This window comes from Mastacembelus armatus, chromosome 10, assembly GCF_900324485.2.
Source record: "Mastacembelus armatus chromosome 10, fMasArm1.2, whole genome shotgun sequence".
In the NCBI taxonomy this organism is placed as follows: domain Eukaryota; kingdom Metazoa; phylum Chordata; class Actinopteri; order Synbranchiformes; family Mastacembelidae; genus Mastacembelus; species Mastacembelus armatus.
In genome coordinates this window covers 5,302,938-5,325,428 of record NC_046642.1, presented here as the reverse complement: position 1 = coordinate 5,325,428, position 22,491 = coordinate 5,302,938, and the positions used below count along the sequence as shown (strand labels likewise).

The window sequence follows — 22,491 nt, the reverse complement described above, 5'->3', positions numbered from 1 at the left end:
AGCTCTATTTTCAGTTGCAAATAACTCTTTCTTAAACAAGGTGCCATTTACAGCAGAGTTATACTCCCCACAGACAAAGTTTCCACACTACAGCTGGTACATGTCACAGCTCTAATGTGACAGACAATAAATGAGCATATATATTATATGCATGTTTTGTATGTGTGGGGGTGTGTTTGTGTTTGAGCTATCACTGTCAGGAATATATGATGATATCAAGTAATTTATGCATGTGAAGAAAGGACATAGATGCTTTTCAAATATATGTATAGGGTAAATGCATCAATGTAGGCATGCAGATATATAAAAAAATGTATTTATTTCTAAGCAAAATAACTTTAAAATCAAAATACAGAAGCTACACATGAATTTCACACATGTAAAATCAGTTATGTGAAATTAGTTATTTTAATGTGCTTCTCATTGTAAGAACTAAATAAATATCTAAATTTTATGGTATATTTTTGTTCAGAGCAAACTAGGTTGTATACTGTTCATGTAATCAGTAGGGGGCTATGTATAAACAGGACAGTGCCATCTATTAAGCTATACAAGGACAGCTTAGATCACATAGTAATTTTTATAACTCGGAAATCAAGAGAACAGATGCTTTAATCAACGACTTTGTTTTCAAGGGATTCGATTAGTGGCTGGAAATTCTTTAGTGTAAAAATCAATGAAAGCTGCTAAACAGACTTCTATTTTCCTGACTATCATTTAAAAAAAAAAATCCAACAAATGCTTATTGTCATAAAAAATATGTAAAAGAAAAGTAAGAATGTGTATATCACACATTTTCACATTGTTGACACATGAGTCTAAAAAAAATAATATCACAAACTCAGAACTAAACTGACAGTCTTTCACTCTTTTGAAAAATATACTTCAGTTAGTGATATTTGCAAAAATGTAGTGGATCACTTCAGAAAACTATCTATCATATTCTATCTGTAATCAGTGGCTCCAAGTGGATCATTCAGAGCTGCAAACATAGGTGATAACCACTCTGGTTTCATCTTTAAAAGGTGGACCTCGTTCTCTTGGTTCACAGAGGTTAACATTTGCAGATGCCACGCTGTGCAAATGGTGCTGCTGAGGCTTTGGTACTTGTGTGTGTCGAACACTCAGTAGAACAGAGCGTATTAGAATGAAATATTGAGTTCATTTATGAATAAGTGGGGCTGAACAGCCCCTTGTCGGAGCTTCTGCATGCATATTCAGTTGATGGAAACCTTTGGATGGGTCATTTCTCTTAGCTGCTTCATTAAATAGTCAAAGTCAAAAGTGCAATGCCTCATGACAAAAAAAAAAGACCAAGATCTATAGAGGTGGAACAGTGGTAAGGTTTTTCTTTTGCTCCAGTTTGAAATCTAACTAATAATAAAAAAAAAAAAAAACAGACTTTACTTCCTAAAGTAGTTGAACAAAAATGACACCACAACTCACATTGTTCTGTCTTCAACACAGTTTCAGCGTCATGAATATGATGTGCAGAAAATAAAGCTTTAAATGTACACTTTAATTAAACACAGTAAATTAGTTCAGCAGTTTTTGCTTTCAGAAGCATTTAAAGGCATTGCAGCTGGAATAAAGATCTAGCTGATATTGTTTATTTTCTCTATAATGGCACTAATTGAAACAATAGTGAATTAGACAAAGTCTCAGAGGTTCATTTGACTAAGTAGAGCCAATCTGCAGCAACTTCTTGACAACGTGGCCGAAAAACAAACTCCAGAGGGAGAATGCCCAAAGGGTCCAGAGTGGTGGTTGGTTGGTTGGTTGGTTGGTGTGTGTGTGTGTGTGTGTGTGTGTGTGTGTGTGTGTGTGTGTGTGTGTGTGTGTGTGTGTGTGTGTGTGTGTGTACTGAAGTATTGGAGGGTTGCAATCGAAGCTCAATACACTGAAGGAAGACTCTGCAGAATGGAGCAATGACTGGTGAGATGGTTTCGTGCCTGGCATGTTCAGTAACAAATATGACTGGAGCCGAGCGCTAACGAGGTGAGGGTTATGTTTACCGGCACCTCCATGGTTGGGCAGAGCTTTTAGTGACTCATAAATGTATATAGTGTATTGGGCAAAAGCAAAGGCCAGACAATGGAACAAATACATAGGTTTGAATTCTGATGGCATTTTGAAAAGGTAAAAGACTTACTCTGCAACCCCCACCCCAAGAGACAAGCTCACCATGATGAATACTGCCATTAAGAAAATGACTTGTCTCAAATGTCAGACTGTAGCCAATGTTTTCAGAATAAAAACTGATAGCACGTGAACACAAGACATTTTCCTCTTTAGCCTCTCTTTAATGTTCTCGCCTGGAAACTGTAATCAACTCTAATTATTTTTAACTGCCTGCCACTCTTTAAGATTCATCAGTTTCTTAAAATAATTAGAGCTTTAGACTGGATGTGTTATAATAGTGATGGCTCACACTATGATGATGACGAATGATGCAAAAGCACTCAACATTAGAAAAGAAATTTTTAAAGGTGCTCACTGCAAAATAAATCCAGTGTATGCCTTACTGACTTAAAGCACAGGCTCAAAAGATACAATACATTTAGATAAAAAGAGTGGAGTGAAGACACACAAATGATCTTTCTAAATTTTCAGGAAGTGACAGTAAAATAAATATATTTTTTTTAAAAATGGATGATGGAGATATGCAGCTGTTTCATATGCATTGCCTCCATTTGAGGCAACAACGATTTGCCCTCTTCAAACAGAGAACCCAATCCTCCATGTCAGGTTTCCAGCATGATCACATTTGCACTTCAAACCATTGTACCCATTTAATCAGCCATTGTGCATGCCCAGTCAACCACTGCAGAATTTCTAAGCAAAATCTCAGAATGAGGCACACAAAGCTATCTTTCATTATACGCTAGCCCATGGGGAAACTTTATCAAACTCCTCTGCTTCCTGTGGAGAAGGACCAGGTGACTAGCAACTACTCAATCGGAAGACCAAATTCTTTTCCGCATGCGGCAAGGAATCACGCCTTTGATCCAAAGAAAGGCAGCTGAAAATGCCTCTCCAGATGCCAGCCCCACCAATCGTGCTTCCACTTTCTTTAACCAATCAGGGCCTTGTCTCCAGCACCAGCCTACTGCTGCTTTTTCTGCATAGGGATTTCTCCCCTTTGAAAAGCAATGAAAGCATGAGCTGCAAACAAATAAGCTTTTTAAAATAAAAGAATGGTAAGTGTGCCCTACTCACCCATCTCATTGTCCGATTTATTGTCCATTTCCGTGTCACTGAGTGTGAGAGCTGAGTTAGAGCGGCTGGAGAGACATGAATTCTGCCCAGACTTTGCCCCTGCTCCCCAAAGAGCCATGGTACGTTCCGGTGATACAGGTTCATGGTTTTCTGTAGTGACCGGACCTCTGGAGTAGCTGCTGTGGGGGTGGGAGAGGCCCGTCTCAGGGCAGAGCGCCAAGCCTCTGCGAACTGATGGCTCACAGATCCCGAGTTGCCTCAGCGAAAATGTCTGCCCTGTGAATGACAGAAGTTGTAAAGTTAACAAACCAAGCAACAACGTGCTTAATGACCAAGAGCGGGGGCCTCTTTCAAAAAAAAAAAAAAAAAAAAAAAAAAACACTTAAGAGCATGGTGGATGCATGGTGTAAAGGGATGGGGTAACTGCTAAATTAAAGCTTTAACAACATCCTCCCAAGCTACTTCACAGCTATCAACTTATCAAGATGCTCAAATGCATTGTCTTTAACATGGCAGCTGTTTAGTAATAAAAAAAGATTTTAACGTTAACTAGCTTAATTAGACGTTTAACCAAAAACAAATCCGGTTTTGTGGTTTCATCAACACATATCAAACATTTCAGGAAAAAAATCCTTTTATCATTTATTTATACATTTTAGAAACTGCTGCAGAAACTGGCCATAAATCATTACCAAACTATAATCTCTCCATTTATTATTATTCTCTGGTGTTGAATGAAAATTATATGCCTGCCACAAGACAATGTGACACCCAAACAGATATTTTTTTACATTGCCAGTAAACAAAAACACCTCATGTCGACTTCATTTAAGAAGTCCCTGAACTAATAATAATGTTTTATTCTGTTTCACTTCATGTATTTCATTTAAAACCAATATTAAATGACATATTATTTTAGCTATATGAGCAGCACTTCTGTTTTGGACATACAGTTAGAGGTATCAGGTCAACTCATTTAAAAGCATAAGAATTTGGTAATAAGAAATCACTGGCACTGCAATTTTATTAACCTCCACTAATTTTTAAAATTTCAAGGTCAGATGCTGTAACACACAACGAAAATTGCTGGTAAAGACACTCATGATGGTCTGTGATATTAAAATTCTATATCATGTCAAATTTAAGGAGAAGAAATTAGGGGATTTGGTAAATTCCTTTGTATATATACAAATATATATTTTGCATTGTTGGAAAAGATGCATAAAATCACTTAAGTAAATAAAAGTACTACATTTGAATGTACAAATTTCTGATAATAAATGATACTGAAAATAGATTTCCTAACATTCAAATGGATGTCAATTTCAAACTATCATTACATGTAGATATTTTCATACCACCACACACAGCACAATGACTATATATAGTCACCATACTCTTTTATATGAAATATAATCTTGTTCTGCTGGAGATGAAACACATTAAATCTGACATTTACTGTGATGATGTAAGGAATAGTCATTAACATTAAATGCCCATATTTTAAAAAGAAATAAAGAAAACTAGCATTCTTCCCACAACTTCATCATAATGCCATTTATCCTAAAATGGGCACCAATTAGCACCAAGAAAATGTAAGGGAGTAATGGATAGATTTTCTAATTGCAGTCTTATGAGCCAGAGGAGTGCTATAAAACAGAATAAACTGCTCAAACTTTTTAATTACAGAAATTAAAGCACTTTCCAGAAGCCAATTAAAGGAGAGGGTTATTTACTGAGCATTTTTTTCTTATTATTTTAACACAGTCCAGCAAGGTATCAACATTTTATAACGTCAGGTTTGCCCACTGGTTCACACCCAGTTTTTCTCTGAAAGTTTAAGGGAAAAAAAAAAAAAAAAAAAAAACTGTGCCACTGTTTTACATTATTTAATTGTGTTTACCACTGTTTAACATTCTGTCATCGCATGTAATTTCTCATTGCTCACATGAACTAGAAGGGCAGAATGCAGTAAACAACAAAATCTCTGCAACCACTTACTAATAATGTTTCACAATGTTAAACATCAGAAATTCAACACAGATCTGACGATTTTGTAGTATTTGCTATATTTAGTAAAATCTAACAAACTGGAATATCAGACTTACTGTCCAAGTGTCCTTTTCAAATATTGAAAAATAAGACAAATATTCAGTTTATACAAATCATACTTTTTGTAGCTATCAAACTGACACATTCTGATGATATTGGGCCTTTAAGTTTAATATAACTGGCTTATTTATCTGTGGCAGCCTCCACAACCACTCAATTTAGTCGACATCATGAGGATTGACCTGACAAACACTGAAAAAATCTGTAGTGAGATGATTTGAGTAAACATTTGCTCTTGCTAACCTGGTCTGCTGTACTCTGCACTTTCCTTGTGGACCATCTCCTTGACTCTACCTCCAAACAGCATTCGTGAAGGGTCATGGTCAAAGGCCTGGAGTGTTTCGCTAGAGCTGTAGGACTTCTGAGTGGGTACACGGCAGGGTCCCTCCTCACGGTCAGTCGAGGAGGCGGTGTAACGGCGCTCCCGATCCTCGTCTCTCCTGCAATCTCTCTCTCTGTCCCTCTGGCTCTTGGACAGCGAGCAGAAAGGCCGCTGCTCCCTCACCCTTTCCATGCTGCCTGCATGCTGGGTATCCAACTCCCTCCCCTTCTCTACGGATGCTCTCCTGAGACACTCGGCACTAGATTATTTCACTTTTTTCTTCCCCCCTCCTCTTCTTCTTATGCTTGTGATTCCCGTCCAGTCCCGATTTTCCCCCACACTTCCCTCCCTGCTTCTGAACCTCTGTTGGTCACTTCTTCAGTCCATTCAGTCTTCCACCGACTCTACCTGGAGAAAGAGAAAAGAGGAAAGGAAGCACAGAGCTCAGATAACACTAATCCATCTGCTTCATCTTCAAAAGCACTCACTTATCCCCGTCTCACTGCCCCACCCCCACTGCTACTCCCCTACCCCTGAAACCTCACCCCCAAACTCTTGCTATACATGACTTAAAAAAAGATCACCTCCTCATCCAGCCTGTTTTAGTCCTCAAAATCAAGTTCGTCTGCAGTGTGTTGATTTTATAAATTGTCCTTAAGACAAAACATCTTTTACACTGAACAAAAGCAGCTCCACAAAACCTAGTGGAACACTTGAGTCACACATTTTTTTAGAGGAGGTTTCCCATTTTCCAAAATTAATATCCACCAAATGTCAATTGCTGCTTAAATGACGTATAAATCATGTCACATTTTACTGTGCCAGTGACTTTTGACATGATCATATCACGTCTTCATTTTTAATTTACACTGTAAGTCATGCAAAATTATGATTCTGACCCATATGTGCATTTTAAACCCAGTCACATTATATACATTATAAATAGCAATTATAATGAAAAGATAAATGATGAAATTTGAATTGCATATTCTATGTTTCAGTTAACCATCGTCTGACATTAAAATGAAAAAGAGTTGTTATGCCTAAATTATGATAAAATACTAATGTTCTCTTATTTTATGTGGTATTTACTGAAGCCATGTAGGTTTCAAGTTCAGGTTTTATTTTTCCTAAATTATATACACACATATACATATATTTGAACCCTCTTTTCTTTTGAACAATCCATTCAATCAGTGGTTCTCACAAGGACTATTTCAGACAAATACTACTTGCGTCTCATTTTATACTCAAAATCAGCAGTGCCAAGTTAAACACATTATGTCCAAAGGAATGCATACCAGGCTTTAATAGCTGAGGACAGATGAGTTGTATCTGGACACAACAGATGTATCTGTGTTACAATCCTTACACTTGCTGACCATTCAGTGAAGACACACGTGAAGCCAGTATTCCAACATATGGACAAGGGGCATGAGAATGTGACTAATCCACAAAAAACCCTTGAGGGGAAAGTGGATGGGAACCCCTGGGTGTCAGAAGTGTTTATTACGAGTCGTTTTCCACTGCCTCCTGACGCACACACAGACACGCCACACACCATACTTTCATTTCTCTCCTGGCTGAGCTGTAAGACTAGAGTATCAGAATCCTTCTTTCCCCAAATGAGATCTACTTCGTTTCACATCAAGCATCAAAACCTTCCAGTGAAGCTAGGATAGTGCACTGTCGCGCTCCAAGATAGCACCAGCCCCGGAGAGACTTCCCCAAAAACTGAAGAAGTCGCGGCTGGTGTACAGGATGCAGGGATAATGAAAATTGTGAGCTGTTCTAGGCCTCTTCAACTTGTTTTTTCCCCCTTCTCTCAGAGTTGCTGGATATCATTCTGTTCCCCAATGGGCTGAGATGCAATCAGTGACACAGTCTCTTGTAACCGTGACACTCAACTAAACACTACCCCCCCCCGCCACACACAGACACACACTTGTTTCACAATGCCACAGGACATCTCACTCACATCTCATCAGTTTCAGGAAATTGTACACACCCGTCAAGACTGGCAGATTAATGTACAGGATGAGTGCAAGCAGACACGCCCAGAAGCCTGGCTGATTACGATTTCCCTCTTCTTTATTGACTTGTAAAGAGATTCCCTGTCTGAAAAACAGCTAATGCTTTAAGTCCTACTCAAGCCGCAAGCCCCTACTATAGGAGGAATTAGATTTGTGTCCTAATCAGCTATAAGCCCTTGAGTGACCAGGCATGTCGCCCTATAAACATTCCTGCTCTACTCTGAGGACCTAAAGATGCCATCCTTTTCACAGATCATCAATGTGCCTACCTGTACACAAGCACTCCACATGGGAACACTGTTAGGGCAGAGGAGAGACATTCATGGTAGTTTAAATTATGAAGGGGGAATTCCATTATGCTTCTGCATGATGCTTTAAGTTTCAAAGGTTTTAACTGGACTATTTGAAGCAGAGAAGAATGAAAGCCAGTCTGTCTTGCCTTGATTACGCAAAATCTGCCTCTAGTTTCCCTTCTCACAGTACACACTAATACACACCGATCCGTAAAAAGGGCCAGATGCACAGAAATGTCAAATGGAGGGAAAAAGATGATTAAATTTGAAGAGTTTTTTGAAGAAAAATCACAAACTCATTAGCACCGTTCCTTTTTTCTTCATGGTATCACTCACTTTTACATTCCCTTTTACCTTTCATCATGCAGCTGAATCAGGACAGTCAGTCACCCATGGCCGTCAGTGGAATAGTCGACACTGCAAAATTAGTGTCACACAGAGGTCCTCTGGCGAGCCAGTGAGGCAGGGAAAAAGACAGTTCATGATCTACGCAGTACAGCTCCACACACACCCCAACAGCTCCCATGCTAGTTGAGTACAGTCCCCCTGATGCTGTACTGTCCTACACCTCTGCACTTCTTTGAAGCATAAACCATAAACCATCTGTATAATATGGTGTGAAGAAATGTGTCCAAGTCAATTGGCTCTTCAGGGTAGTTGGAGAGACTTCAAGGATCTAAGTGAGATTTACTTGTTTCATGTCTGACATACTGTATGTTATTCATCAAAGATGAGACTCGGTATGTTCTGTGCTTCCAACGTGGGGATTTAGCTCAGACAACCAAAGGGAAGAGCCACCTTTTAAGATGTCTTGGAACCAATAACTTGTTTTGTAAAAAAAAACTGATTAAAAAAAGCAAACAACATTCAGTATGTTATTCATCAAAGATGCAAAAGGTAATTATTTTTTGTCACTTCAAGCAAGGAAAGTAACTTTGTAAGCAGAGCTGAATTGATTAGGGCTAAAACAAATCCATTATTTAAATACTCAATTGTTTAAAAAAAAGAAAACTTACAACAAAGTGAATATGTTATTCTGTTAGATTCCAATAATCCTCCAGTGTGAGGATTTGCTTCTTCTATAAGTTACAAATGTTAATAAACTGGACTGTTAATTAAATATCTTTGGTTTTTGACTATTGGTTGAAGAAAAGGAGAGCTTTAAATACATTATGTCCTTTCACTATTGTGTGACATGTTGTGCAATTGTTAAACTAAATTACAGTATTCATAAAAAAAGGCAACAGAATAATTAAATGAATTTAGTTACATTTCTACAACTAAACAGCCCCTCATAAGAAACTGACTTCAGTTTTGATAATTCAATTGTATTAAAGTATCTAAAGGTTTTCAATAATCTAAAGTAAAGAATAGGTTTATTACTTCAGTTTAAAGCTAAAATAAGATAAAGAACGCAAACGGCTATAGTCACATTGTGACTCAGATGATGTTGATCTGTGCAGACAAAAACAAAACAACAAAGCTTTTCCACCATTTTGAAAGGTACCATTACCATCCAACCCAGTATACAGAAAGCTAATATCTGCATTCCAAAACTCATAGCACTAGAACCCAAATTCCAAAAACAAGTAATGCTATTTCAAATTTGACTGCTGTTGCTCTTGTCTGCTCAAAAACACAAACAACTTTATATTTCATAGCGACAGACAAGATACAAATTACAATGATGGAAAAAAGAAAAACTTTACTGTTTGCCACCACGACTGACGTGTTTTAGGCAAACATAATTGTTACACTATGTTGGCTGGAGATTATATTAAATAATTGAACCAAAAACAAATGATTTTGAACCGTAACAAACCTTGTGAGTGATACACGACTCAAGCATTGAAATTTAAATTGAAAATGTGGAGTTTTCTTGCAAACAAGCCATGTATACATTCATTGGTGATCACACATAACACACTGTATGTATCCTCAAGGTCTAACAAATGTGTTCTTGCTCAATATGCAAAAACTGTATCATAATAACTCATTCAACATGTTGCTCTAAGGAGGTCTGTGCAAATTTAAAAATGTCAATGTCTTAAACTGAGCTGGCACACACTCCTGGCTTCAGCACACAAAGCATTTTGCAAAACAGGAATAGTCACTGCTGACCAGAATGCTGAAATGGCAACTCTTCACTAAACCTTTGTTTGGTAATTATATTTCCACAAGGCTCCTGAACATATCAGCTCAGATCTCCCTGTCGGTGACCTCTGTAAATAACGGCACTAAAGAGCATACTTGTTGTTGCTGCTGTGTCCCTGCAAGACAATCCACCTGTCACCAAGTGGCCTAGCCCGTCCCCCTCCTCATCTTGTTGCTGGCCATTTGCCGGAGCACAGATCAGACGGCTCTCAACCATGGGGAGTGGTGAGAGTGGTTGATGGAGTTGGTGGAGATCAGGGCTGGCTCCCTTTAACACAGCCAGCACCTCCAACAATAGCTGCCTCTGACAGCTTTGCATAATTCATCTTGTTGAGTCTCTCTCTCCCTTTACTCCTTGACACTCCTCTCTCTCTCTCCTCTCTCTTCAGTTCTACTTTTTTTTTTTTTTTCCCCCGTGCCTCCCGGCGCTTGGAGAAGAGGAGAGGGAGAACCAGGGCAGTGTTCCATCAGATGCTGCCTGTTTCCCCCTGACACCAGTGATTTTGGAGACACAGAAGTGTTTGTCTGCAGCACGTTGCCCAGACTCTGAATTCTGGATGCCATCTGAACCAGATTGTGTTCGTTCTTTATCAAGGCTCAGTGTCTAAATCCATTGCAGCAACATGAAGTGTGGAATTATTACCTACAAATATGACAAGATAATCCATTTTTGGATTAGATGATCTTTCTAATTCACATTTTTAGGGGATATGACACTTCCATATTGTCTGAGTTGCTGGTGTGCAGGTGTCTTTTGCAAAAATGCTATAATTTGCAATTTCTTAATGTTATAAATATAACATTAAGAAATATATATAAGAGTACATTATAGACGCTATTATTAACCATCTAAGAGAATTCCAGATACAGATACAAAGAAAAAAAAATGAGGGAGAGAATCAAAGAGCAAACAAAATCATGTCGGCATTTACTGGCAATTAAATTTCACTGGCAGCTATATCCTTAGCATACTTGGTGATAGATGAGCTTACTACACTCAGTGAGACTCAAAAGATGATGAAATCCTGCTCCATCCTAAGTCTCTTGACTCAGAATGCAGAATATTCAAAAGTGGAGTAAAGTGATGCAAATCTCTGATATGGCCACTTCACATTATTCCACACAAGTTGAGCTTGAAGCTTCATCCCTCATAGTTCAGGCACATTTAAAAGACAAACAGGGCTACTGTGACTATGGAAAACAAATCACTAACAAGCTGAGCTCAATGCAGCATTTAGTTTCGTGTTTTTACTTTTCTTGTCTGTCACCGGAAAATCATAGCGGTCAACGTCTAATCCTGAGCATTTTATTGTTCACTTTGCTGTCTCTGTAAATTAAATAATAAAAAAAGGCATCTGCCAGTGCCAGGATGCAACATAATAAGCTGAGCTGGGATGTTTACAAATCCCCCAAATAGCCCTTCACCAGTGACATATGAGTTATATATTCATTGAATCTTTAGTGGGAAAACTGCAAGCACAGCCCAATTCATATTTTAAAATGAAATTGTTAGGTGTGGACAACTGGAATACTTTCTTTGCCTCTTACTCAAATGGTGCATTCATATATACGGTCTCTAGCATTTATCTGTATCCAAGGCTACTTCTATTGAAAACATGCTCTTATCAAAATATCAAAATAGGGGCTCCCTTCCATATCACACACCCAATTATACCAGACAGCTCTAATTCAATGGGCCACAGTTTGCTACTCTCTCAAAGTCCTATCACTGCAGTGTTTTTTCCACACAGGGGATTTAAGGAAGTAATGATGTTCATGTACATTCGCTTAATTGAGAATCATGCTACACGGTGTCAACAATAGTCATCTAACACTTACTCATAATGAATAGACTTCATGGTGTGCAACAATAAAATCAACTCCACAGACCTGTAGCAACTTAGAGACAAATCCATGATCAGCCTATTGTTACAGAAATAAATTAAATTGCGGTCATACGGCAGCTGCATTGTAATGAAGCTACTGAACAATCACAACACCACAGAGAGCGATTGAAAGAATGAAATTCACATCATATCTGTCGTCTACATATCTGGTAAACAAGAGCAAATGGCTGAGACCTCGACTGATCCTGAGAAAAAAAAAAAGAATTGATTGGAGGTATCTTATTTATTTAGATCAACAGAGGTGCCTTTTTAATTATAAATTCTCAATCAAGTCTTGCTTTTCAGTATAATCTAGACATCTGGAGCACTTCTGTAGCCTGTCAACAGAGCACGTAAGTGGCTGAAAATCATTACTCAAACTATATTTGAAATGCTGAGGGCATACAAAACTGGCTACCAGATTAAAATTCAGACATGGAGAGATATCTAAAGTGCTGACATGGGGTGTCATTCAAATGCATCTCACATAATTTTACAACAAACAAACCCTCCCTATTTTTGCATGTGCAAGGAGAGATGGAATATACACAGCGATCATACAATAGTGGCAGACAACTGAAGAGTATGAGGGAAACGCTTCAGCACTGCAAAAGGAATACAATATTCCAGCACTGCTGCGACTCCTAGAAAATATCAAATCTGACCAAACAGACGACCAGATGCTATAGCTGTGCATCTATATAACTGTTTCAAAAGAGAGCTAAATACTCACTTTAATAATATAAAATTAAAAAACACAAATTGCACCCAATGAAAATAATTTTTGCACTTTACAGAGAATAATATATTGTGTTTTCTCTTTAGGCGTATGGAGCCACATAAACCACACAATACATAAAGAAATCAGAGGCTTTTATTCTCCAGTTGTCAGCGTTTTAAGGAGTATGTAGGTCATGACGGCACACTATCAGAATACTGAGAGACTGCAGGGCTTATTAAAGAAACATCAATCCCAAAATTCACCAACATTACACTGGTTTCTCTACCTCCAGTGGTGAAACTTGGAGAATCTGCTCTGTAGCGATTGGCTGAGACTGCTCTCCAATGGGAGTCAAAGACTGCTGACCTGTATACGATTGCACTGACCGCGAGACGCCAGATTTATACTCTTCATTGGTCGGACATTCAGTACTTTTCTTCTTCACCCTGCTGACAATAAAAACACAGGAAGTGTTGCTGACTGGCTTCCCACATGAAGCAGTGCCTGTTTCGTCCCTATCATCGCCTCTCGTCACCCACCAGACCTGCGGCTTTCAGTATCAGAGTTCACGTCAAGTCAATTATTGAGGCTGCCAACCAGCTCCATCACCAAGCACAGCTGACGCCCAGCTTCCAACTGGGCTGTCCAGGGACCACAAAAGACCAGACCCTGAGGCCCCTGGCAGGTTGAAGCTATTCTGGTGGACCTCCTAGCGGGCTAATATTGCTTTGTGTAATTATAGCTGTCTTTGAAATTTTGGCAAACTAAGGCACCATAAACGCAAAAAAGTCTGTAATAAAACTAAAATAGAAAACACATAAAAGTACTTGTCTTATTTTAATTTGACCTGGACAATATATAATAACGACTTTCAAAGCAAAGCTATTCATTTGTTGTAGCTAGTCACAGAAAGTGAAAGGTCCTTTAAATATGCAACATTTCTTAACTTAGAATATAATGTCTTTATTTCATGAAGGCTGAACCTGCTGGGGACACTGGCCAGGTATTCACTCAGGGCAATTTTCACAAGCAGACAATCCCACAATCCATTTCTATTTTGTTCTCCCTACGACAGAACTAAGCACATTTCTGTTTAGCTCTACCTGCCAGGCTCAGCCCAGAGCACACAAGGAGAATAGTACTGTTACAAAGTCAGACCCACTCCTCAATTTTGCCACTTGGTCTTGACCCAGAAAGTCCACCGAAGCATGCTGAGCCATAAATGTTAATCTGTAGGTTACAACAGTGTGAAGCAGTACTGTTCCCATAGCTGGACCAGCAGGACAGCATCCTGTGGCTAATCACAGGTGGCTTTCATCTCAGCCTGCTTTGGCCAGAGAGCAGCAGTAAATGTCTGAAACAAAACCGAGAGCCGTCATGCCTGAATACGAGCTTTTCTTGATTTTGCGTCACCCATACACAGTTCATGAAGGGGCTTCCACTTTGTCATAAATAATTATAATTTCACAAACAATTTCAACTTAATCAAAAACCACTGCTGCTCTAGCTGTTATGTCTGAGAACACCTACGCATGTATACTGCCACCAACACATTTGCTTGCAATGTGATTCAGGAATCAATTTTTGTTATGCACAACACATTAGGTCATGAAGCGAGTCTACAATAGCCATGAGGCGGGTACACTAGCTGTTCCCTTGAGAACACTCCTCTCTCCTTCCCAATCAAAATGCAATAGCAGGTATCACATTATACTGTGCAGATATTTGAGATGAAAAGCACGCCATAAATCCATCTTTAGGTTAATATAAGACTCTGTATTATTAGCTGTTACCTCAGCTCTTTGAGGCATCCATATTTTAGTTCATTAAAAAATGTTTAGAAACTGGGGAAGAATTTTTACAAAAGTCAAACCTGTTATTTAAAGTAATTCCAGAAACACACCTTCATGGGTTCAGAGACAGCATAAAGCATAACCTAAAACTGCTCACCTGCTTATCATGTTTTGTTTTTTTCTTTTTTCTCTCATGCAGTATACGATGTAGTTAAGACCCACAGTGGTAATATATCAAACATTGTCTCTAAATATACCTACAACAAGCACTTTTCAAGAACATGCAAGCCTTGGGTGACTTTTAGCACTATTCTGGCAACGTGCAAGGAAGACTTTTTTTTTTTCCCCCCAGATAAAAAAAACTGTGCTGCAATTGTCACATCACTGTGCCAAACCCAAATAATCCTCCAGCCTAAGGTCCTCAGAAGCAAATATGCAAGTCTGCCCACTGATGGAGGTTTCATCGCCCCGAAGCCGGGTTTCTTTAAATATCTGAAGTTCCTAAATGCATCTTGGCATGCTTTACTTTCACACAAACTATTTATCATCATGTCTGGCTAATCTCATGGGAGGAAAGGGAAGATATAGTGAGAAAGAAAACAGGTGAAAGAGTGCAACACACAACAGTCAATCAGCGGGCGTGTTAATAGTAACAGATTACAGAGCAGCAATTATATAAAGTAAATATGACATGGAGCGATCCGTCGAGCCCAGGAAACTGTGGGTAGTTTGTCAGGCTGCATTAACCTTCACGTTTGTTCTGATGTGTTGAAACAGGCGACGCGGCCATGTGGCTTGCCATATCAAACGTTATAATTCATAAGGTCATTTTGTGAGCCACTGTTGGCATCTGAAAGTAATAAGGTGAGATATTACAGGCACAGTTCTGTGCATTGACTCTCCCTCCACATCTGTCAGACCTTAGGAATAATTTTTACTGAGGGAGAGGAATCATCTTGATTGCCCCTTAACAATCTATGAAACTGTTTAGGGCCAGTGTTCAAGCCAGCATTATCCCTAAAGGAGGCAGTCCTCATCACACAGAATATTAAATTCTCCACAGGAATAATGAAAGGGGAAATTACTTAAGAACAGGAACGTGGTGTGGCAGTGTTGTGTACACAGTTCTTCTAATAGTTCTGAATTAATTAGATGATTTGAAGCTCCAAGCATAATAAAAAAATCACCCCAAGAATTTTGTCCTCTCAGCTTCATCAGAAATTGTTAGCAGGATTAAAGGCCAACAAAGTCTGAAGCTGAGACAACAGGCTAAAAACTCAATAAGGGGTCACAGCAGAAAGCCCAAATGTCTTGGTGCCTCATGATAGTACAGTCTATACCAGACAACTACAGTGGCTTATTAGTTTTCTCTGTAGAGCTGTGCAAAACGTGTTGACAGCCTAGTATTCACCAGAGCACTGTCTCCCTGCAGGTGTGTTTCTAAAAAGTGAAAACACCAACACATATCATTTATCAGGATTACTGTATACGGATGTCTGATTCAGGATAGTCAATTTTAATTATTAGCTGTGCCTTGGAAAAAAAATAGCGTAAACTGTATTCATCTTCTGTTGCCTTAGTACAAAACCAGATGTTCAACTGCACCAATAAGTCTCACAGTAATGCTTTTACAGGCTGACACAAGGAAGACAGACTGTTTTCTGGGAGTTGGAGTCCTTTTGTTGTTCATACGTGGTCCACGACACAGCCAAAAGCTAAAGATGGAGATGAGAACATCGATCACTTGAAAACAAATTTTTCACACCGACCACCCTACAACTAAGATCTCAAACACCATAATAAGAGAAGTACGTGTTATGATTTGCTAGGCAGGGGTGAAACCCCTTCAGTTGGCAGTATTCAGCGCTACGGCCTGAAGTGCTGGAGATCTGTATTACTTTACTGTTCCAGTCCCTGTCAGAGGAGTTCCTCAGCAGCACTCAGGACAATAACCTTAAATCAATTTAGCTGGACATACTATACTGGATATACTTGTCCTTCTGGGCTATCATGTGGACTCTGATGCGTGTGTTTGCAGATTGCATTTAGCCTGATCCATGCCACAATGAAATCAGATCAACATTTCTCTCTGGCCGATGTCAAGCACTGAGACAAGTCACCATGTTGTACAGTTGATAAAATAAAGGGAGGAAATCTATTCAGCTCATGCATATACTGTTTACTTTAATTAACAGCACTTCCTGAAGGTTCTCAAATTAAAGCACTACTAAAAAACAAAATAAAGACACTCCTAACACTTTGCATATACATCTATTGGCTGTTAGGCAATCTCCCGTCTCTTCTAATGCAGAAACACTAAAATAGATGTTTCTGCAGACGCATGTTTAACCTAAGAGGCTTTGAATCTAAACACAATCTTCCTACAGGCCTGTTTCAAATTCAGAGGCTCAGATGAAGTTTTTCCACCTCCTGCACCTAAGGCTGAAACCACAGATTTGATACAGTTAGCAAGGGTGTGCATAAGATCATTGATACTTGAATTATTAGTGTATCGAATGGGTTATCTGTATAGGTGATTTACACCACAGTGCATTTTATGTGCAGATAAATTCCCTTATAGGAGCAGAGTCATTGGACTGTGTCAGCGCCTGGTCAGAGGTCTTGAGGAGGACAGTGAGGTGAGAGGGGCTATGAAGACTGAAGGGGAGATTATATTTGTATTGTTTTCGCTGGTTAAAAAAAAAACTGATTTAATAACTAGTAAAGAGCAACAACACATTCTTTTCATTTTCTTAACATCACATTTAAAAGATCTATAACCTACCAAATATTTCAACACACACGGTAATAACAAATGAGACTAAAGCAGAGTGGGGCTTCAGAAAGTGCATATTTTATATATACACTGCATATTGCGTGAGGGTGAACTTGAGATTTAAATGCATCTGCCAAAATGGGACCTGTTCAAAAACGCATACATCTTGCTCAACAGTTGTACTCATTAAAGCAGTAATTCAGCTAAAATCCACAGGGTACGAAGCAAAGTATAATCTATTTCATTTTATCAAGTCACTGATGGGGAAAGGGGGTTGGGAGCCCGGCAGGTTCCAGCTCCACATTTTCGTCAGGGGACTCGGAATATTGCAACAGAGCGTGCGGGCCAAATTAGACACCATTATTGAACAAGGGCCACCGATTCTGTGATTTATTTAAATGACGCGCGGGTGACTCCACTCAGAGCCAAGGCAAAGGATTAAAACAGTAACTGCACACTGACCTGCATGATGTTTCTGTCTGAGGCAGCGGCACATAAACTTCCAGCGGTGCGCTTTAGTCCAAACTTGCAGGCAGTGGTGGGCAGCGTGCGTCGCTGCGTTTCTCTCACAGTAACAGTTCGGCACAGTTACAATTCTTCACTCAAAGCTTTTCTCAGTTCTCCTGAGAAACCTCTCGGTGTGCTTACACGTTGAGAGCGGCCGTGCGCTGTGAGTGCGCCGTGCAGCGCCGTGGTGTCGACAGCAAACAGCTTCCGTTGCCAGCTCCGTATGAAACGTGTCTGTGCTAAGAAATGTTCCCAGCGCTCCCCGCGCCTCGGCTCCGCCGCTACTTCCAATAATGCAGTTATCCCCTCTCGGGAGGAAATAACGTCGTGTCCTCGTCGCCCAGCAGAAATGCAGGATGTTTAAAAAGATAAAGAACACAAAGAAATCTCACTCGGTGACGACGCGGCGCCTCAGCAGCTGCTCTGCTGCTCTTTTGTCCGATATGCACTTGTCAGCTGATAAACTGCGCATCCCGTCGCTTTCCTCGGCGTCGCCCCCGGTCTGCCTATCAGCACCGGTGTGGCGGTGCGGGCCGTAAACAAAAAGGAGGGTCAACTCTGACCTCCATCCAGCGAGCAGCATGCGGACACAAACAAACTAGTGCCGCTACTGACAGAAACATTTACATACTTCACTGGAAAACATTGAACTTAGACTGCGTCACTTTGTTGGCACACACGAACTAAAACAAGTTAATCAGTTTATCTTGGACTAGAAAAACATCTTGCTTCGTAAATTCAGTATGAAAGAGAACATGTGGTTTTCCTGCTTTGCTCATTAAAGCTTACCTGTGGTCGCACACTAACTCTCCAGTCTCCAGCTTCTCACCTCCACTCTGACAAAAGGAAGGAACTGGTGAACGACAGACTGATGTAAATAAATGTGTTATTTCTCACAGAACACTAGCAGCTAAGGGTTGTTCAAGCTGTTAATTAAACTGTTGCATAAACAAGAAGGACTAAACGACTTGCTGCTCAAATTAAAGACTGGCTGTCAAATGAAGCCTGAATCTTATTGTTTTGTTCCATTCACCATCTGTACTGAAACTGATCAGCTGCAGCAACAGTTTGTAATAATTTTGTCCAGTTTCACTTCTAACTACTCGAACTACTATTAAGAAATATCCTAATGTATATCATTTTAACATTTTGTCCCAGCCATGTACCATCATTTGGTGATTTCATAGAGAGAATTGAAGTTCTTCAACAGTTTTTAAGTGTGAAAGATAAGTACATTTGCCTCCCGGCTGCTTAGAATTAGCTTTGTAATGGAGGAAAACATATGAGACCCTATCTGATAGGCTTCAAATGATAGCATTTAGAGGGTAGACAGTGGAAAGCAGAGTTTCATTAATTACAAAAGCAACAGCCCACTAATCCAACTAGAAAGGCGTTTTGAGGCCGAGTCATTTTGGTTCTGAGGGAGAGAGAAGAGAAAAAGACTAACAATGCCAATGGTAGATCACAGACCTTCAAGCTATGGTCTGCAGGCCCCATGGCACAATAGGGGGCCAACTACTGCAGCTCTGACTGGGCACATTTTTTTTTCCCCCACGTCCGACCACATGCAGTGATGAAGTTATCACTGAGGACAGCTTTTCTCCAAGCAAAATCAGCCACGGCCTTCGACGCTTGATTCTTCTATTATACCCAGAGCACATCAAAAACTCGCCTCCATCAAATAGCATTATCTGCATAAAAGGCAACTGCTCAACAATCTATCTCCAACTCTGCCATTCAATCTTCATTCAAGGGCATGGAAAAATAAAAAAAAGGAAAAAGAAAGGACATAAAAAAGAAGAGGAATTCTTGTAAGGGCAGCTGAAGCCAGTACGCCTTCTGCTTCCACCCTCATTCGTCCCTCTGCTTCAAGTCAAACTACTTTTTTTCTCTCCTGTAATATTCTTGGTGGCTTTTCAGAGAGACTGTATGTGGAAGTTAGTTACTAAGCAACATATTCACACATTTCATCCACATAAAGGTTCTTTTAAGTCTGGTACACCAGAGGGTTAATGATAGATTAACAGTCCTTCACTTTCTTGAACCAAAGAAAATAGCTCATTCTGTTTCACAAAAATGCTTTCTTACTACCACGTGTCTTTAGTTTCATACTTTTAGACAGATTCTCTCACTTCTTTTTTGTGAGACCTTCAGCACGGCTTTAGTTTCTCCCAGTCACACTCAGTGCGTGTCCATGCAGTCAACTGTGCCCTCTATTGGAGGCCAGTCACTTTCAACAGCCACATTCAAAGACTAATGCACAGTGTGATGAGTGTGCATACAGTTAACAGCTGTGTTTTCCATGATGAAAAGAGCATTGAGGGAATTTAATACTCTAACCTGAATAAGGTGGAGATGGTGGTGGAGACGATTTAACAGAAAAAGTGTTTTATATCAAAGAAATGGCCCAAAGACAAGTTACAGGTGCTAGAGTTTCACAGGATACCGTTTTATCAGCATGAACACACAGTGTTTATTCATGCGTCCTGTAGTGCAGCACATTTTTTAAACCCACAGATGAAAGTCAGGAATAGTCACTAAAATGAAATGCAGGAACATATAACCCTATTATTTGCTGCATTTGCTTCCCAGGCTACCTACACTTCACAGGAGCATGGCCGAATACACAAAACATGAACCAGAAACTTCACCATTGAAGCCCAAGAGCATTAAAGACTAAAAGGCCGTATCTCTCCTCAGTGTGTGTGTGTTTTACACATGTATAGAATCAGTAGAGAAAACAGATGGGCCACACCACAGGGACAGGGAGACCTATGGACATTATTAAAAAAGCAATATTGACATATTACAGATACAGTCCCTTACTATTCCTATGTATGCAGGAATTTGTCCCCACGGGGTCCGACACAGAGCCTGTTCAAAACTGTGTCTTATCTTGTCCAATGTCTGTTAAAAAACAACAGCAACAATAGATGTGTGATTTGTGTGTGTGCAGGGCATTATATGCACACTGTAAAGGCTTTTGCCTTTTGTTAGTCCACTATTGTGTTCTGTAAACTAAACGGACATGTATAAAGGGATTGGACAGAACTTCTCTTTTCATGTGGAAATGAATCCCTTCCAAAGGGACAAAACAGCTTTCACCCTTGGCTATACAGTGAGGATTTTAGGGAAGCACCTTCTTCTATTACATCTTAAGGAAATGAAAAGGGGGGAAAAGGCAAACATTTAATGCACAAATACAAGCGTGTGTTTCAACTATTTAAAAAGTTATATTTCAGTAAAGAAAAGAAGTGTTTCATTTGGAAATATGTGTCAGGTTTATAGAGAGAAGCTGAATCTTCTACAGTTGCCTACAGTACAGGAGGGTTGAGATGGATGCCTCTCTGCCAAGCTTTCAAACCTCAGAGGACACTTTGAAATGAGGTGGGAGGGCCTTAGTTTCCTTCCGAGGCCATTCGCTGAACATTTCTATTGATTGTAGTGGGTCGCTATAGCACCACCAATTTGAAAGAGGAAACTAGAAAACCTGAGAAACCAGACAGCTAGAAAACAATTTCCAGACCAGGAAAAGGTAATTAAAAACTGCTACTGAGTAGAACAAAATGTTGACCTTTCCTTACCTCAGTAATTTTGGATTACTTTGAAAGTACAGCATGGACACTGTATTTTCCTGTACACATTGTATCTAATAACCTCATTTTGATCAAAACTTTGAACTTTTGAGGGACAAAAATACAACTCTCCTTTTTCTGGAATTAAACTAAATCTGTTCATATTATGTTATTTTGAATTTAGTGTTAATAAAAAAAAAAACTTTTTTTTAAATATGATTTCTTAATATGTGGACAAAAGGGAAAAATATCAAACAGACTCAGTGTCTTTCTGAATTTCTTTTAGATGAATAGACAACCTTAAAGTCAAGAGACCTGTGGTAAATTATAGCTATTAGCAAGAGACCTGGTTCATTTGAAAGGTTTAAGTGGTAAGCAGAGTGGGCAGCCGAATAGACAGTCGCAGAGTAGACAGGGGCTGTTTTCTTGACTTTTTCAGCAAGTAACTAGTGAACTCCAATACACAATTTCATATTGTCACATGTAGAAATACAGTGGAAGGGCAAAGTGGCAACACAGATTCATTTTCATAAAGGTTTATAAAAAATTGCATTTTGTAATTACCATATTTTTAATGGAGTAGACATTTTGACAGATGGTCTTGAGTGAATAAAACCAAACCCAGTTTTAGAACTAATTTCCCAAAATATTGATCATTAGTATGAAAACAATGTTTTCTGCTTTTACAGCATATCTAACTAAAGATTTAATTAGGTAAATAGAGTAGAGTTATTTCTACAGCATTCACACACTGATAGAAAAAAGGCAAATTTTCATGTGTTAATTAATTGTGCCATTATACATAAAGCACATTTGTATATTTACTAACTGCTTTATACACAAAAACAGATTTAAAATGGAGTATAAGACTCAATAGTTAACATCTAGCATTTTTGATATATTTTTTCTTTTTGCACTCTGTGCTGGAGTATGTTGTGATCAGACTAACACCCGCACTTAAAAGTATAGAAAAGCCAGAATCCTGGTGCAGCAAAAGAACCGTGAACTTGGATGAGGTAAGTACTATGATTTATAGAATGATGGAACCACATACTGTACATTTGGAAAACAGACAGGAAAAATAAAAACAGACCTTTTTG

General features: G+C 39.2%; 1 protein-coding gene across 1 annotated transcript in view; it reads right to left on the bottom strand.

Annotated features, from left to right (window-relative positions):
- Window positions 1–5,862, bottom strand: part of LOC113144020 (teneurin-3) — a 114,319-nt gene extending 108,457 nt beyond the window's left edge. Inside the window, exons 1-2 of the mRNA XM_033325398.1 lie at window positions 5,575–5,862; window positions 3,220–3,495 (exon numbers count right to left, since the gene is read on the bottom strand). Of these exons, the coding sequence (XP_033181289.1) occupies window positions 3,220–3,495; window positions 5,575–5,845 (547 nt within the window). The 5' untranslated portion in view covers window positions 5,846–5,862. The remainder of the gene's footprint in view (window positions 1–3,219; window positions 3,496–5,574) is intronic.
- Window positions 5,863–22,491: the final 16,629 nt, after the last annotated feature.